The 18,661-nt window shown below is 32.7% G+C and overlaps 1 protein-coding gene across 1 annotated transcript; it reads right to left on the minus strand.

Moving 5' to 3' along the window:
• Positions 1-2,159: 2,159 nt before the first annotated feature.
• On the minus strand, positions 2,160-12,927 carry LOC113711219 (uncharacterized). The gene is made up of 6 exons (XM_072068230.1): positions 12,734-12,927; positions 11,222-11,782; positions 10,681-10,830; positions 10,261-10,341; positions 3,494-4,407; positions 2,160-3,062 (listed from the first exon to the last, which is right to left on the minus strand). The coding sequence occupies exons 1-6, from the start codon at positions 12,810-12,812 to the stop codon at positions 2,400-2,402; spliced, it is 2,448 nt and encodes an 815-aa protein (XP_071924331.1). The 5' UTR covers positions 12,813-12,927; the 3' UTR covers positions 2,160-2,399.
• Between the last annotated feature and the right edge of the window lie 5,734 nt (positions 12,928-18,661).

An 18,661-nucleotide genomic window follows, 5' to 3' on the forward strand; every position in this document is an offset into this window, starting at 1 on the left:
TTAATTAATTGATTGTCTTGGATCCGGATAATTAGTTGATTTAATAATCTATTGTCAATTAGAGCATTAAATCCGTAATTGTTTAATTGCCCTAATATGGTGACAATTGGCATGATTAGGTTTGTGCCAGGGGAATACGCAGGCTAATCTAAAATAAACCTAGTAGTGCGTTATTTGGTTAGAATAAGACTCCTCTAATACGTAAGGCAATTGGGGAATTAAATCTTACGGGCGTACCTAGGATTATTTCTCAATTAGAGCAGTGATTAGCGGGCGTACCTTAATCACCGACACAGTAAGGAGGGGTTGACTGTCATCGCTTGTTTGGCAGTTATAACCTATTTATTAGTAAATAATTGGAATTGCCTTTGTTTCAATGATCAATTAGGTGAACCATTGTTGAAGCTATTCCTTGGCTAGATCCTTAATTATCACTCGTTTGATTTTAGTAAATTGTTATTTAATTTCTAGTTGGCTATTTTATTTTTATTATTTTACTTTTAGTTGAATTGCTTAAATTGTCATCCCTGATATAAAAACACCCCCCTTGTCACTGTGAATTTGAAAGGAAACAATTACTCCTAGTCACTGTGGATTCGACCCTGCTCACCGCTATCTACAGAAATTACTTTTAGTTTGAACAGGTTTTATTATGGCACAGACCGACAACCTGTCATCCATATTTCCTATCTGACTAGCCAGATTATAGACTGATTTGTAGCAAAACAACCAGTTGCTGGAGAGAACCCATCTAAGTGAATCAGAAGAGGGCTAATGGTTTTGTCTAGGAGTAGCAAAAATTGCATGAGTAATAATCTCTGGTAGCACACAGGAGAAATTTTTTTTGAAATCCAACTACCTTGAGGCCCAAACAAATCTTTACCTAAGAGATTTTCTTCCTTTTGTCGAAGAGGTCCTTGGATCATTGATCTTGAAAACCACTTGTCTTCCCGTACATTCTCCATCACTAACTTGCTACGTGGTTCACATATTAGTTTTCAGGTGGCATTAAATTTGGATTTTCAAATTCTACGACCTACTCGAAAAATGAAACATAAACAATCTATTGCGCTTACCTTTTATCTTTTCTCATGTATTTTTTATTATCTAAAATATCCATTACTTTAGTACTGTAGTAGTAGGAATTGTTCTCATATCGTGTTGACTCACTTTCCAATTCACAAACATTGAACAGACCCTTGATTCTTTTTCAAGTTTAATATATAACTAATAACCGACCTTTGGCTGGGTCTTCCTGTACTTAATTTTTGAGTTTTCCCACTCCCAAAAAAAAAAAATTCTAATGCTCAGCCCCATTTCACAATTATATCTCCACAGCAGAAGGCAACGCCAAAATAGTAGAAAAAGAGAGAGAGACAGAGAGTGTTTGTGTCCCTTTCTATTTTTTTTTCTTATGGGATGTGTCTGGTTTAAACCAATTAATTAGTGAAGCTTTGATATATCAACAGAATAGCCTCATCTGTTAAAAAATAGTACAAAAAGGAAGCCCCATTTCCCATGATACTGTTCGCTGAGCTTACGGTATATATTAGTTACCGTGTCTGTTTTATTTCGGATTTTGTTTTAGACCTATTTTTGGGTCCAGTCCGTTTGGTTATATATATATACACACCTTATTTTAGTTTGTATACTATTTCGATTACAACCCTAATAAAATCTGATTTCCCCCAAAATTATTCTTGTCTGTTCTTGTTTGTTCTTCTGTTCCGCTGCATCTGTTATAACAGATACATTTCCTTTAATTTGTGTTGTATTGCTTCATCAATAGCCATGCTTATAATCATGTCAATATATAAAAATTATTCAGCTAAAAAGAATTATATTTCCTTAAATTAGCCAAACTAATTAAACTTAAGTGGAATGGGTGTCAGTGTCGCATAGACTTTCATGGCATGTGATACATTAATACTAATTATCGACCACCAAATAATAATATGCTTGGTGACATAATATTATAATATATTACTTGTGTCCACATACTACACACATTGTGTATTTAATACTTTTTTGAACGTCAACAACCTCTATCTAAAATTTAGTTAAGTAATACTAAACAACCATCTACAAGCATACATAACGAAACTATCATATTAGTAGCAAACATATATAATAGCTGTACTATTATAAACACAAATGGATTACCGAGGAATCAATTACATTAAAAAGAAATATATGGAGCACACTTTATTCCTTATTATATGTGCAGCTAATACCAACCATAGGTATTTTATTACAAGACATGAACACTTAAACAAGAAACTCGCAAGGTGAAATTAAAGTTTTGAGAGTAAAAGAAATTCAATATACTCATGCAGACAACTCTTGAGAAAGCCATCTCTATAATGGTAAACAAATTAGCAGCAAATTGTGGAATGAGGTCAAACCCTGTCATTTGCCAATAATAGACGGTAGCCAATTTTCCTGAGACGCAAAGACTTGCGATCCCATTGTCCCTGAAAAATGCCAGGTCCAGATTTGAATAGGAGCGCCTGCAAAAGCAAAGGAAGCTGCAACCAGGTGAAAATGATAACAGGGAAACAAGCAACGACAGTGATGGGAATGTAAGCCCAGTTAAGCCTTGTCTGAAGTGACAATCCTATTGCTGTACCAAAAGATATCATCATTGTCGCTACAGCGACACCCAAGGAAATTAGACCTCTTAGCAAAACCTTGGGAAGTAAGTCCAGAAAATCGTCTTCTGTATATCTCGATGTTTGCATCGAGAGGAACATGAGCAGAGAAATGGCGGAGAATATCATGGAAAACGCGTTTGATATGGAAAATGCCAGGAAAAGTTTTTGCCTGGCCAGAATAGGGAGGCCCGTGTTGCCATTGTTGCCACCCGGTACGGTGATCATAGCAGCAAATGCAACTGTTGCGACCAGAGTAGCTACGACCATGCACGAGTTTGATGTATCCTTCATCCATTCCTTTGCATCCTTTAGCAAATCTTTGTGCTCATTGAAGAATAATTCTCGAGGTGTTTCGTCGGCTAAGTTCTTTTCCGTCTTTAACTCATCATAAACTAATTCTTCCACAGCCTGCATGCAGTTAATCAAAGGACTTGTCTAGGTTGATGCACTTCATTTGCTAATACTAGGGAATTAATTTTGTAGATAAACTACCATCATAAACCAGAACACAAAAATTCTGACTATGATATTAACTTAAAGTTTTGGGTCAGCTATCATGCTTTTTGATGCCACATTTTATTTTGAGGAAACACTACTTGTCCTATTATGTCAAAATTCAGTGGGTTCATGGAGACAATTATCATTCTAAAACATGGAACAAAATAGGTGTATTACTAAAAGCGTGACCCAAAAAAAAAAATCTAAAACTGTTTAGAAATGTGATGGGTGCCTAAAAGTTAAAGGGGAATATCTATGTACACATGCATCTTATATGGAAAGTAAAGAGTATTTGACAAACGGTTTTGAGATAGAATTACAAAAAAAATTACATTGCTTACCTTAAACCATTGTAATTCTCGCTGCATCTGAAATGCAGGACCTGGGACAGATTGGAGTTGAGGTGTAGGAGCCAAATTTGCTGCCAAATGAAGAGAATTGTTATTCCCTTCAATTTTTAAATCGGCATACGCCTTAGTATTTTTTCCAATGTAAGTAATCAAGTAATTAAATATCTCCACTCGGCGATGCTCAATAGCTACATGCAACAACAAACGTTCGGTGCCGGTGGCTGTGTCTGCATATTGACCTTCATGCCACTTCCAATGTCCAGAGGTTGTCTCTGTATATTCAGGCGGATTCGAACTTGCGGTGGGTGTGTCTGCATGTTGAGTGGCATCATTCCACACCAAACTTCCTTTGACTGAGCTTGTATAATGAGCATGACGCCACGGCACACCTTTGCGGGGTTTGTCTGCATACCAAATTAGATCAGGAAAAACTTTTAGACACTGTTCTACAAGTTCAAATACTCCATGCTCCACCGCTAAGTGCAGGATTGCAGTGCTATTCTCAGGGATGAAGAAATCCTGAACAAAGTCCATATCTTTCTCTTCCTCAGGGATGAAGAAAAACTGAACAAAGTCCATTTCTTTCTCTTTTTCTTTCTCTTTCTCTTTCTCTTTCCCTTTCCCTTTCTCTTTCTCTTTCTCTGGCTCTTTCGCTTTCTCTTTCTCTGGCTCCTTCTCTTTCTCTGGCTCCTTCTCTGGCTCTTTCTCTTGCTCCTCCTCTTTCTCCCGCTCTTTCTCTTTCTCTTCTTTCTCAAAGTCCATTTCTTTCTCTTTCTCTCTCTCTTTCTCTTTCTTTTTCTCTTCCTCTTCCTCTTTTTCTTTCTTATGTAATTCATCACATACAAACTTTACAAGTCTAACCGCACGCACGTGGCTTTGCTTTATTTTAGACATCTCTCTTATTCCTGCGACAAATAGAAAAGACAAGATAAGTAACGTAAGCACGCACAAGTTTTACATTTGAATTGAAGATTATTTGGAAAAAAAGATTTTAAGAATAATGGTCTAATACTCCAATTTTTTGTGATTTGATCGGCTTCATTGAGCTAAGTATTCAATAACTGTAAAATCAAAATCAAAATCGAGAATATTCAAAAAAAGAAAAATTACAGACTTGAGTATTCAATGCACGAAGTTAAAAATTTTAAAATGGTGTTAAAATCGGGTAAATCTCCTGCTTCTCACCGCCAGTACAACCACTGTATCGCCGTCTTGACTTTTTTGTTTCCTTTTTTTTTCACTTCTTCCTTTTCATTCTTTAATTTGTTTTTCTTTTTTTTCTTCCTTTCTCTGCATTTCTATTTCATTTATTTGTTCTGTTTCCACTTTCCTCTATTTTCCAATAAAGCTTCAAGTAGAATGATGGCAGCGATAACAGTGGTATGGCGGCTTCTGCCACCGCTGGCTGTCACCATCCGGTGGTAGAATTTCACCAAAAATCATTTGAATGCTAATTTTGTGTAGTCTGCTATTCTACTGCAGAATTTGGCCAAAAAAGGCTGGGAAATGATAATTTCGTGTGTGCATGATAATAAAATTTAGCTAACAGAATTTGGTTATATGATTTTCTATCCATAACATAATATTCAATATAATTCTAGATAAGTGTCTTTGTTAGACCTTTAATGTAGATTTAAATGATTGGCTTTGAACAGAAACCTTAAAATTTAATACTTAAATGAGGATTTAAAATTAATTAATTCTTTCTTTTCAAAAACTGGAGTTTGATTATTTGTACAATGACATGGAAAAGGGCATTTTATGTAAAAATGTGGATTTAAAAGCAATAGTTAATTCTCTCTTTTCAAAACTAGAGTTTGATTATTTGCACATTAACATGGAAAAGGGCTTTTATGTAAAAATCTAACAGTGATGACTAAAGAAACTACACCGAAGAGCAAAAAAGTATTGTTTCTGATGCCATATGATTAGAAATTTCATTAAATTAATTGCAATCTATAGAGAGACAAAAGAATGGTCGGAAAAAGAAAAGATTGAGCAAATTTTTCTTACACTGTCAATGTAAGACGTTTTTACATTGATGGCTCATTGCGCCACCTCATTAATGAGAGTGGATAACCTGTTTTATCCATTTCTATTAAACAAAAGGTGGAGATTGATATTAAATAAAACAATAAGCTAATTAACTTTCAATTTAATATCATCTGGAACTCTCCTAATCAATGGTGTAGGCGATTGATGAAGCTTTCTTCAAGAAAGACCTCTGACTCTCTCTATCCTTCTTGTTCTCTTCTTCTTGCTTGGAAACCAAATCATTTCTACCAATTTGAACACTACATAATCACCAAATTTTTTCTTTTTTCACATCTACTTACAATATCCTAATCTCCTCCAGATTTCATAAAAATAGGGGGAAAGTTAACTCTCCTAAAGGAATCAGAAATGGCTATTTACATAGCAAGCATTGTCTATTGACCCTGATTGGCAGACCTATCAAATTTCTTTACATCGATGGATTGTTATATATTAAGTTGGGAAGAATTGGGAGGAGGGTTGGGTTAGGTGATAAAGTGATAGGAATTCTAAATAGAATGTCCTGAATTCAAAATCTCTCACTTAAAAAAAAGTTGGGAAGAATTTCAGGAACCTTAGCATTTCAATTTTGATTTTTTAGATCCACCTATTAGGTTTCTTTACACCCAAATTCTTTGGAATATATTTTACATAGCTTGAAAACAAAATCACATTTTCCAATCCAAACCTCAAATCCATGTTGACATAAAGGAAAATTTTCTTTCTTTACATCCAATTCAAAACTCCAATTTAGTCCAAACTTAATGGGAGGTTTTATTGGACATATTTTGATTGCAAAAGGACATTGCTTCAAGCCTATTGGGTGTCTAGGAAGGGCCAAAAAAGTAGTGGTAGTGAGATGGTTGAGACAAAAAAGTGAAGGAGGAGAAGAAATTGTTTGAGATATCATGAAATTCTATTTTTTGTTTAAGGATTATTTTATTCAATTAAATAATTTTGATAAGATAGTCAACTGGTTATAAGGGATTACCAACTTCTATTGCTAAGGTGGCACAATATCATGGACCACTAGTGTAAAACAAGTTTATATTGACGGACAATGCTTTAGTAACGATAGTTATGGTAACGAAATAGTTTTTACCTAATATAACAGGTTATTGCACTTTTAGCGACTATTTGATTTCTTGTTAGACCTATCCACCTAAATAGAATAATACCTAAAAATATGGAAGTAAGTTTTCCATCTAAAATAGTAAGTTAAGCTTAATAGATTAGTAACTTTTATACCTCAAAAGGTAAATTGGAATAAATAATAAACTTACTTTTTAAATAAATAAATTATTACTTTATATCCCAAACTTACTTTTTAGAGAGTAAGTTTAGTTCAAATAACAGTAAGTTTTTATACATAAATAGTAATTCTTACTAATAACATGGTAAATTTGATTAAGGATCAAAATTTACTGTTTTTTTGGAATACATGTACAATTTTACATTAAAACCTTATCTCAAACTAGTATTAGGAAGTTTATTTGAAATAATGATAAGATGTTTTATTAATGATTAAAACTTAGTACCTTAGTCAGTAAGTACTCATAATATACCTGTATAATAAATGATTATAGGTATAATTTAAAATTTTTTTGTATTTATATATTTTAAAATACTATGAAAAGTAGTTTCACTTTTCAGATAACCTTGTAAAATATGTAATAAAATTTTGTCATATTATAAGTTTTTAATCATTTTCAATTTTTGAAAAGTTTGAAAGTTTGGATAACAATAACAACAAATCTTCCTAGTTATATATAGAATATCACTTGTTTCTATATCACAATTTTTATAATTTAACACCTATGAATATAATAAGATAATAAATTTTTAAACAATTTACATCTAGGACACAAGAATTAACAAGAGTTAAAGCCCAAACAAAATGAGAAATAGTATAACAATAAAAATGACAAAATTAGTATAACGGTTAATATAAGAAAATCAGTATGATCTGAACTTTTTTCCTTGGGAGATTGTTCATAAAAATGAGATCCTACAATTAAATGAAAATCACTTGCACATATAATCTATTGTATAATTTAAATTAAATTCAATTCACGTATAAAATGGTCCTAAAATAATTAGCACACTATGATACAATGTTATTTTAATAACAAAATTTTTTTTACTGAAAGTCTCAAATATCCATGCTATACATATGAGGGATATTTTACCATATTTGTGTCTAACTATAAGCACAAATTTCGTTGCCAAAAATAAAAGACCTGAAAACTTGCACAAATATCAAATTTATTAAATCAAATAATAAGAGAGTTACAATCTCTAAAAATTCTTTTTTCTTTTGATAATTACAATTTCTAAAAATTCTTGAATCAAAGAAATTAATCCCCTTATTCTTCTCTTCAAAAGCACTCCTAATTAAAGCATAATAAAATCAAGTTTTTTAACCTTTTAATGTAGTAGTTATGTTTACTAAAAAAATTAGTAAACCATTCCCACAATGCATTGCTTCTCTTAAAAGTACTAATATTTTGTAAATAAATTGAAATAATTTTGTAAAAGATTTTATGCGTTTTCTCTAATATAATCAAGAGAATTTTGCACCTTTAAAATATAAATAGAAAGAAAGGAGAATGGTATGAGTATAAAGGTGACCAACTGCAATATATATCACATCAGGTGTTTAGATATGATTTGTTAAGTAATCAATAATTTAGTCCTGGACAATATATGATGCATATTGATTTCTTATAAATAAAAATATAATTTAGCAATTATGCATTAATAGAATTCGTAGTTTGAATGCAATCAATTGAGCACCTATTTCCCTTTTTTAAGTAGCTATTATTTATTTTATTACTTAGGTTATATATTTACATTTAAAATAACAACAATAGCTTGCCAATCCTCGAACCAATAGAACGTCAATTATTGTTAACTAAACTAATTTTACATTGATCAAAATTAGTCTAGAAAATGAAATGTTAATAGCAACGATTGGTAAAAAAATAGCAATCTTTTAATTTTGGGAAAATAAAAAATAAGTTCCCAAAATATTTCACTTTTATTTTTAAAAAAATCTCAACTTGTTAATTAAATTCAAAATGATTTTATTATAAAAAATATTCTTCCTCAAATTAACATCAATGATTAGACATGAGACACAAATATGGGAAAAAAAGAGATAAAAATATGGTAAAATATCTCTCATACATGTGTCATGGATATTGGAGACTTTTGGCAAAAAAACTTTTTGTTGTTAAAATAATATGGTATTGCAGTGTGCTAATTATTTTAGGATCATTTTGTACATGAACTAAATTTAATTTAAATTATGCAATAGATTATATATGCATGTGATTTTTGTTTAGTGGTTGGATCTTATATTCGTGAACAATATCTAGAGAAAAAAAGTTTCAGACTATACTAATTTTGCTATTTTTATTTTTGTATTAATTGTTACACTATGTCTCTCATTTTGTTAGGTCTATATAAATACAAGTTTAATTCTTATTATTTCTTGTGTCCCAGACAATAAATATATTAAAACTTTATCATCTTAACTATGAAGATGTGCTGTTATTATTATCCAAACTTTTCAACTTTTCAAAAATTATTCAAAATTATAATACGATAAAATTTTATTATTTTATAAGGTTATGTGAAAGGTCAAAATTTTTTTCACATAATATTTTAAAATATATAAATATAAAAAAATTTTAAATTATACATATAATCATGTATTATACAAGTGTATTATGAGTACTTACTAACTAAGGTACTAAGTTTTAATCATTAATAAAGCATTTTATTGTTATTTCAAATAAACTTCCTAGTATTGGTTTGGTATAAGTTTTTTTAAGCAAAATAGCACATTTGTGCCATAAATTAGTAAGTTTTGGTCATTAATCAAATTTACTATGTTATAAGTAAGAATTACTATTTATGTATAAAAACTTACTATTACTTGAACTAAACTTATTCTCTCAAAAGTATGTTTGGGATATAAAATAGTAATTTATCTCTTTAAAAAGTAAGTTTCATATTCATTCCAATTTACCTTTTGAGACACAAAAGTTACTAATTATTACGGTTAACTTACTATTTTAGATGAGAAACTTACTTCTTTATTTTTAGGCATTATCCTATTTATGTGGATATGTCCAACAAGTAATTAAATGGTGGCTAAAAGTATAATAACCTGTTATATCAAGTAAAAACTATTTAGTTACCATAACGATAGTTACTACAACATTTTCCTATATTGACAATGTAGAAAAGATTTACTCTTATTTAATAGAAGTTATTCATTTTAAAGTTTTGAACTAATTTGGATAAATTATGTGGTTCGTTTTATCCATTGGACAAATATTAGGGGAGGTAAACATAATTTGGATAGACCTTAAGGAAGGTAATTGTAATTAAATCAATTTATAAAAGAGTATTTTGGCGCTTTCAGATTTGCATTTGTACTGATCCAAGCATTATTTTTAATGGTAATTAATGTGAAGGGGGCATTTGGTAAATGTTTTGTCATTTAAGGGGTTTGACTGTAATATGGTAAAGTCATAGGATAGATTTCATAATTTTGTTAAACCTCACAGGATGTAGATGTAATTAACCCTAAAGAAACATTTTTAACCACCCAAAGTAGGAGTATAATGAACTAATATTCGTTATTGTTTCATTTCCCCCAATGTCAAATTAGATTAATAAACGGAGATAAAGTAGACACAAAATTTCCAAACCTTTAATGAACTTGCCCATATATTTAGTGAATGAAGCTGCTGAGCATCGATTTGTTGAATCCTCGTCGTCAACTGGTACCACTAAAGATTAACGGAGAATTAGAATAAAATCAAAAAAAATTGGAACTAATAAACTGAAGAACTACCTATCGCATATCAATGCACTTTTTTTTTTTTACAAGAAAGATAGAAAGCCTCCACTACAGTAATGAGCTGGAAATGAAAGAAATAACTTTTACGTCGCAAATTTTACTTAAAAAAGCATATACTTAAGAGTTAAAGATTGTGTGTAAATATATATATGTATATGTATATTGTATATATAGACACGCTGTCTAAGCAAAATGAAATATCATATGCAGAATATACCTTAAGCGAACAAGAAATTCTAAGGATGAAGATTCGAAACGAAGTACTTACAATCATAGATCCAGGATCTCAATGGAGAAAGTTCATTTCCTCTCCGGAATGCTTTAGGCTTCATTGCAAGTACATGAAGTATGGACGTTCCTTTGTCATTTTTTTTAAGAGCTAACTCCGGATATCTCTCAAGGATACGCAAAGCAGCATCTGTAAAAGAAATCTATTTTAGATTCTTTGGTTTTTTATAGAGGCATTTGAGTTTTTGCAAAATGTTTTCGTTATCTTAGACGCAAGGATGGAAATTGGGGCAGGGAGCGCCACCACCCCATGTCCTGGAAATTAACCTATATTTTCTCCTCTAATTAAAAATTGAAAGATTTTTTTTTTAAAAAATTGTTATTTATGAATTAGAAACTTTGCACAATAACTTCATAAGATTTTTATGTTGATTTCAAAATCCATGTGTATGAAATTAGCTCTTCAAAGTAAATATTCTCGATCCATAATGATCATGCTGTGACACACTTGAGTTTTGGTGTATGGACTTTGTTGGCCAAATTATGAAGTTGTAGCTTATCTGTACGGCGGCCAGGCTCACCATATGACCCCGAAGCAGTGATTGCCACAATGAGATCGGGAGCTGAATCATCTGTGAAGGCATTGCTAAGATCACTTCTCTCAAGGTCACGAAGCAAATTTTCGTCCCGACTAACTCGGTAGAGATATTCTACCATTTTCTTGCTTTCTGACGGTTTCCGCCATTTAGCAGCATAGAAGAGTGGAGTATGTTTGTTCACATCCCCAAGGTAAGGCAAAATTGGGTTCTTGGTCACCATTGCTCTGGCAGCGTCCACGTCTGCAGCTAAGGCCACGTGATGGAGAGCAGTTCGGCCAAGTTGGTCTCTGGCTTCAAGCTGCTCCTCAGCTAACTCCTTCACAAGCTTCTGCACAAACTCCGACTGGCCACAGCTAGCTGCCACATGAAGGGCTGTCATGCCGAGGTTGGAGATTTTTGCTGTCTTTGCATCTTGATTGTGACGAAACTGGTGACGAGCTTCTTCCCAATCTCCTTCCATTGCTGCTCTGTAGAGTTTCGGGAGCTTGGTTGTAACAGCTTCAACAATTTGCTGACCCCCAAATTTCTTGAATTGCTCTTCACCTACCAATATGCAAGAATAGGCTGAGCTAAAAAGCAGAAAAGAAAAGAGGGGGAAAAAAAGGTCAAACTTCGGTCAAGCATGGTACGTTGGCCAATTGTCCATCCTCAAATTTTGCAAAACTCTTCTTGCGCCCTATGGAATTCGTTTCATAAGGAATAACAGCCAAGCATATTGTCCTCCCCTAGGAAACTATGCTTAGTCAAAATTACCAAAATGCAACGCAAGAAAGACAACCAAAATTAGGAAATATTGTATTTTTATTTTTTTGAGTTAACAAAAAGTTGTCATATTGGAAGAACGATAAAGAAAGCAAAGGCAATAATTGTTCATCTCCACCCAAGGAATAAAAAGAAAAAAGAATTGAAATAAAACTCAAAATAGGGAATGAGACAAAATTATTGGTATTTCTAAAATTGTGCTCAAAGTAATTAGCCTATAGTTGTGAGTTAGGACATATATCTTTTGTCACACAAAAGTAATCCAAATATACGTCATGTGGCGTTAGAATACAGTACCATCTCACGACACGAGTGACTATATTCTAAAACTTGAACCTCGGAACAAGGTTGTAAAATTAGTCCTGATGAGGGCCTTAATACGTTTGACTTAAGGTCAAATTGAGCTCTAAAACTCCCATAATTCTGCCAAGGTCATCCTCATTAGAGTTACACAATCAAAGCACAATCTCACATCATATATATATACATATATATATATATATATATATATATATATATCAAGGTGGGGCCTAGGTTTCTATTCCATTTCTCACTTCAAAGTCTGAAAAAAATATAAGAGCACAAGGTTATGATCGGATGTGGTATAGACTCGAAACGAAAATTTATAATCACCTAATTAGCAATCAAAACTTTGACGGGTAAGCGGAATGAATAAATCCATGAAGCTTTCATTTCTAATACTCTGACAAAGCACCCATAAAAAATTCTTACCTTGTTTCATCTTCTCAAGAAATTTACTTTCGTCCCCGAGCATACCCATCATGCTTTTGTCCATCATAGCACTATGCATGTTGGTCAGCCTTTCTTTAATTCACTTGTGATAATAGACGTTCATGTTTTAGACTAATTTATATCTGAAAAAAGTTGGCATTCCTTGTGTTACATGCTGGAATCAAAAGTACTTCCAACTCCTGTGGCATTGTTAAGAATGATCTCTTGAGTGTTGCAGGGTTAAGTTTAGTATTCCAAAAACTAAAAGTACTCTGCAATGGGCAATGATGTCGAATTAATGTTGAAGTACACAAGTGCCTTTAATTTTGTCTGGTCACTACATAATCAGGGCAAGGTATCTTCTTTATCTTCCTTTTTGACTTTTTTCTTTTTAGTATTCTTGAGTTTATGGATGAAAGGATTGGTGAACATCCAAGATGATGAATTATTCCAACATAATCAAAACTGTTCTTATTATCTTAATTACGTTTGCCTACTTAGATAATGAATTAATGTCCCATATACTAGGAACCCAAAAAATGGGTAGGATCTATGAAGAATGTTACTGATTTGAATATTGTGCGACATAAGTTGAAATTTCTCAATGTGACAAAAAGATTATTTGGGTGTACAAAGATTAAATTTATGTGATCATTGTCTCTAAACTAATTGAGAATAGACTGCAGTATTGACATCTTTACTAAGTGTGCATTGAAATTTAGAGACAACGGACAGAATAAAAGCACATTTGCTCCTTTTTTTTTTTTTTTTTTTTGAATTGACTGCTTGCAATTTTATTACCAGAATGATTGGTACATTCGCTTTTCCAGTTCTCACCCTTTCATTTGATTGGGGCCTCTGGGCAGGTAAAGAAGCTTTGGTGGATTATCAAGCAAGACGCCATAAAGCCGCATAAGTTAAGAAAATTGGACCCATTTGGATGGCTAATTTTTGGAATTTTTGTAGAAACGTGTACTGTAATAATTTGATACATGTGAGATAAAAAAATAATTGAAAAACGTATTCACGAAAAATATAAAAAAATTTTTGGAGAAAAATGTCATCCCAAACAATGCGGATGAAGAGGCAAAGATCAAACACTTCCCAACTTTGGGGATAAACATTAAATTTAAAAATATACACTTTTCCATCCTCTGGTGGTGGTTCGAGCAAAAGATGTAAAGAAATGGAAGAAACTATAAAACCAATAAAAAATGTTAAAAAATTAAACAATATATAGTTGACCAATTGCAATGGGAAATGTATAAGGTTGGTTAACAACATTTGTGCAATGTAATTTGGATTTTTTTCAAACAGCGAAAGTTTAATCAGTATCATGTATTATATTATTTTTGATGCAATGTATAAGGTTGTTTTGATGCCAACGAAAGTTTTTTTCAAACACATGTTGTGCATGTCGTTGTGATTTTGAGCAAATGATATGAAGAAAAGAAGAAATTACAGAACCAAAAATGTATTTTTTTTTAGAAACAATGAATTTTAATTAATTATCACATTCTGTATATTACGCCAATATTCTTCTAACTTTTTCCTATGTGCAACAAAATGTACCCGATAAGTACCTAATCCTATTTTTTTTTGGGGGGGGGGGGGGGGGGGTGGGGGCGTGAGAGGCACAACTAAAATTAAAACAACATTAAGTACAACTTGTCTGGGGGAAACTAATTCCCCGCAAATCATCAACTACAAAAGATGAAACCAATGGGGGACAATTAGCAAAAGTACAAAAAGAAGAAAAGCATAGTTCTTTCCACCCCATCTAATTATCCCAAAAAATAGTGGTTGCCAGCAAATTAGCTTTTGAACTTGAAAGAGGAGGACAAAATTTGCCTTGTGGGCCAAGAGAAGAGAATTCTACAGCAAGGCAAAGGGCTGCCAAATGTGGAGAGAGAGGATTTTTATCAGGTTCCAAGATGGTTTTATTACAGTTTGCCCAAAGACACCAGCAAGGATGGAAAAGAAAGGGGATTTTTGTACCAAGGAGCATCCCACCCGAAGCTACTCCTGGAAGTTAACATCAACATTAATGTGGGGCTTAAACTTTAAAGTACTCCCCACAAAACATGGCAATAGGGCAAAGTCTTAAAGCATAGGCCAAAATCTTCAGATTTAAGCAACGATGGCAAAAGTCGTCCTGAGTAATCCTTCTCTTGGAAAGATTGGATTCGGTACATATGCTGCTTAAGGAAACCAGCCAAATAAAGTGTTTGACTCTTGAGGGGGCACTAATGTTCCCACTCCATTTGTAAGAAGAAGGGCAAACTCCACGGGTGGGATTGAACTGATCCATATTCCCTACCTGGTTAGCCAGATTATAGACTGATTTGTAGCAAAACAACCAGTTGCTGGAGAGAACCCATCTAAGTGAATCAGAAGAGGGCTGATGGTTTTGTCTAGGAGTAGCAAAAATTGCATGAGTAATAATAATCTCTGGTTGCACAAAGGAGAAAATTTTTCTGAAATCCAAGTACCTTGAGGCCCAAACAAATCTTTACCGAAGAGATTTTCTTCCTTTCGTAGAAGAGGTCCTTGGATCATTGATCTGGGAGAGAAATTTGAAAACCACTTGTTTTCCCATACACAAACACATTCTCCATCACTAACTTGATACGTGGTTCACATATTAAAAAGATCTACCCCCTTAAGCAGTTCAGATCTGAAGACCCCCTTTTCTTGTTTGAGCTCCAGTCTACCCAAGAGAGTAGATTTATTTCTGCTAACACATTTATTTGAGCGAATTCTAGCCAATGGTTTATGCTTGTCATTCGAAAGTTGCCAGCGCATCCTAAGAACATAAAAGTGCGAATGAGGAAATTAACAGTGAATTTGATCCATCATTGGCACCATGATTGTGTGGGCAGCATCGTAATTTCACATCAATGATCAATTCCATGTAGCGGTGCCTTTGGTGCATTGTATGGCCGGAATTTATTTCTCAATTGTGTTTTGTTTGCTCTTAAATTTAGTATAAAAAATTATCCTTCACATTTACCGTCATTTAGTACGAGTTAGTTAATTTGTTCATAAATTTAATATCATGACAATCACTTAGTGTTCATTCTAATCATTATCTAAAGTTAATAATCTTGATTCTATTATTACTTGCAGTTTATTATTATTTCATATAATCACTGTGAAGTAAATATTCCTTATGAATGAATATAAATATATGAATGTGAAGTAAATATTCCTTATATGAAGTAAATATTTCTTTTATATGAATGTGAATATTCCATATCTATGAATCTAAATCTGAGCATCGTCGCTGCTCGCGCATGGCGCAAATCCACCTGCTACAACAGGCTACTAGCCTACTTAAATGTCTCTACTAGGAGTCATAAAGCTCCATCAGTACAAGTATTAGTGTGAAAGTATCTTTAGGAAGACTCTTATGTATGTAAATATAACAGTTTATTATTAACCTAGATAATTTCTATTTTTTTTTAAATTTTAATGCATTCAACTGCAATAATACTGTGTTTTTAATTTATCATTACTCTTTTGAGCACATACCAATTGTCATATCTGGGCAGCCTCCCGCCTCTCGTGCGAGGACCAAATTAACTAGTTTTTGTCAAGGCAGCTTGGTGGATTAGGGAGGTTTGTTGATCCCTTGTCCTCCTTTTTTCCTTGGTCCTGGTGACATTTGACCAATTCACAAGATGTAACTTCCTATTTCCATCCGCAGCACCCCAAAGAAGGTTTCTCTGGTCTCTATCAATAGAGTCGTAAAATTTTCCCTGGACAATGAGAGTAATGAACCACTGAACTTGGCTCAGTGGCAGCCCCCACCTGCAGTAAAAAAAAGGGATAATTTCAAAAACCTTTCTTGAGGTTTCTGACAATTGCAAAGATCTCCTCTGAGGTTTATTAAATTACACCTTACTCCCTTGTTTTTACTATTTATATAACAACATAGATTGAAAGGGCTATATTTTTTCTTAAAAATCATAAACTACCTTTTTGTACAAAAATTATTTTGCCAATTTCTTTCTTTCATATTTCAACCAAACTCATTGTACTAACAAACTAGCCTAACAAATAGTCTAATTTCAAATTATAAATCTAAGCAATTCCATTATCATAGTCATAAAATTGCTTCTCCCAAAGCATGTATTCAATTTTGAAGATTTATTCCATTATTCAAAAATATTCTCACCATATAGTTTCATGGAATAGTCAAGCTCACAATCAACTGCCCTTATATTTGCATAATCTTCGATATAGGATGCCGTGGTTTGGCTCCATATAGGTGGCCTAACTCCTACTACATGAGCCACGTTATGGCTTTGAAAAAAAATCTTAGGGGAGATTTAGACATGGATGGGATTAATCAAATTTAAGAAAAGGAAAGGTATCATTATGACTATAGACATGTTCAAGAAATTCATTTTGCCAAAAACAAAATTCTGTTTACAATTAATCGCACCCCAAACTTCAAACCCAATGCCTACACCTTCTCAAAACAAAATAATCTAGCTTACCATTAAATTTCCAAACATGTTAACGTCTTAAATACAGAGAAAAAACTATTTCCTTAGCAAAACCACAACCAACAATTGTCAAACATAAAAAGAATATAAATGTACTTATTAATATCTTAAAATATTTTTTGGATGGATGATAGACAAATTAGCAAATTTATCAATTTCAGTCCCTCTTCCTCTTTTGGCCAATGATTGCATTATTTGTTCCATTATTATTGTGTGCCTCTTCATTTCCTTTGAATTTGACCATGAAATCGGATTTTACTTCAATCATCAAATCTACTCCCTCAACTAAACTTGTGATTTGGCAATTCCAAAGAGAAGAAATGAGGATTAGGAATATCTAGTAGAGTTTGAGGGATCACTTGTGATGTAATTGGCTACAATTATAAGCAATGGTTGGTGGTAATTTGAGAGCGAGTTATAGAAGGAAGGGGTCGATGGATGAGAATGGAATGATAGTAAGTGAGAGAGAATCGTCGTTGGTTATAACTTGTAAACATGATAGCCGAAAATGTTAGGTTTCTTTTTCTTTTTTAAATCTCATTTCATTATACTATGAATTATTTATTAAGTGAAGGTTATTATAGTCATTTTATTGTGACAAGGGAGGTTAGTGTAATTTATAAAATTTGAGGGGAGCCAAGTGAAATTGTTATAAACTCAGGAGAGGTTTGTGAAATTATCCCTAAAAAAATCCAAAAGTGGTGCCACAATACTTCCTTGGTCTAGTCAAGTTTGCAGACCTACTAGCGCCTAACACACAAACCTTGTTAGGCTCCCCTCCCCTCTAAATTAGAATAGAATGGATTTATACAATAAATTTGCCTTCCACCTTTTAAGCTTTCCTAGGACTTTATCAAGCATAAAGTTAAATTTCTTCTTAGAGGCACGACGAAAGGAAAGAGGAAACCCAAATTAAGAACCCGAGTCATTAGTTTCTTTTTGCTTACTTTGAAAATAAATTCTTTTGCATGCTTCAACAGCTAATAATAATAAAGGCAGAATGTACACAAATAACATCATACATATAAATTAAAAAAAATGAACGCTTGGAGAGACAAAAACATGGAGAGCGTACACATGCCATAAATAATGAAACTCTGACAACCTGCATGCAATAGCAAAATGAACAAGGCAAAGAACCACATATAAAAAAAATTATAATAATTCCATTAGTCAATAGAGTTGTTGAACTACATAGAGGACGCCTTAATCTAATGGTAAAAATTGATATCACAAGATTTAGAAATTTTAGATTCAAATCTTTTTTTTTCCTTTCATACTTTTTAAATCCCATCCCTTTCCTGTATGAAAAAATTTTTTTAAAAAAAAGAGTTCGTATACTACACATGAGATATGGTCTCACTAGTATGTCCCATTAGAGTAGCTATATTTTTAAATCCTTCATTCAAATACG

The sequence above is a fragment of the Coffea arabica genome, chromosome 10c (genome assembly GCF_036785885.1).
Source record: "Coffea arabica cultivar ET-39 chromosome 10c, Coffea Arabica ET-39 HiFi, whole genome shotgun sequence".
In the NCBI taxonomy this organism is placed as follows: Eukaryota; Viridiplantae; Streptophyta; class Magnoliopsida; order Gentianales; family Rubiaceae; genus Coffea; species Coffea arabica.

What these genes read in the sequence shown, in the direction of transcription:
- LOC113711219 (XM_072068230.1), bottom strand. Translation starts at nt 12,812, where the DNA reads ATGCATAGTGCTATGATGGACAAAAGCATGATGGGTATGCTCGGGGAC. An exon ending in GAGATCCTGGATCTATGATT is followed by an intron (nt 10,342 to 10,680) that starts GTAAGTACTTCG and finishes GTTAATCTTTAG; the next exon opens with TGGTACCAGTTGACGACGAG. An exon ending in TATGGGCAAGTTCATTAAAG is followed by an intron (nt 4,408 to 10,260) that starts GTTTGGAAATTT and finishes TATTTGTCGCAG; the next exon opens with GAATAAGAGAGATGTCTAAA.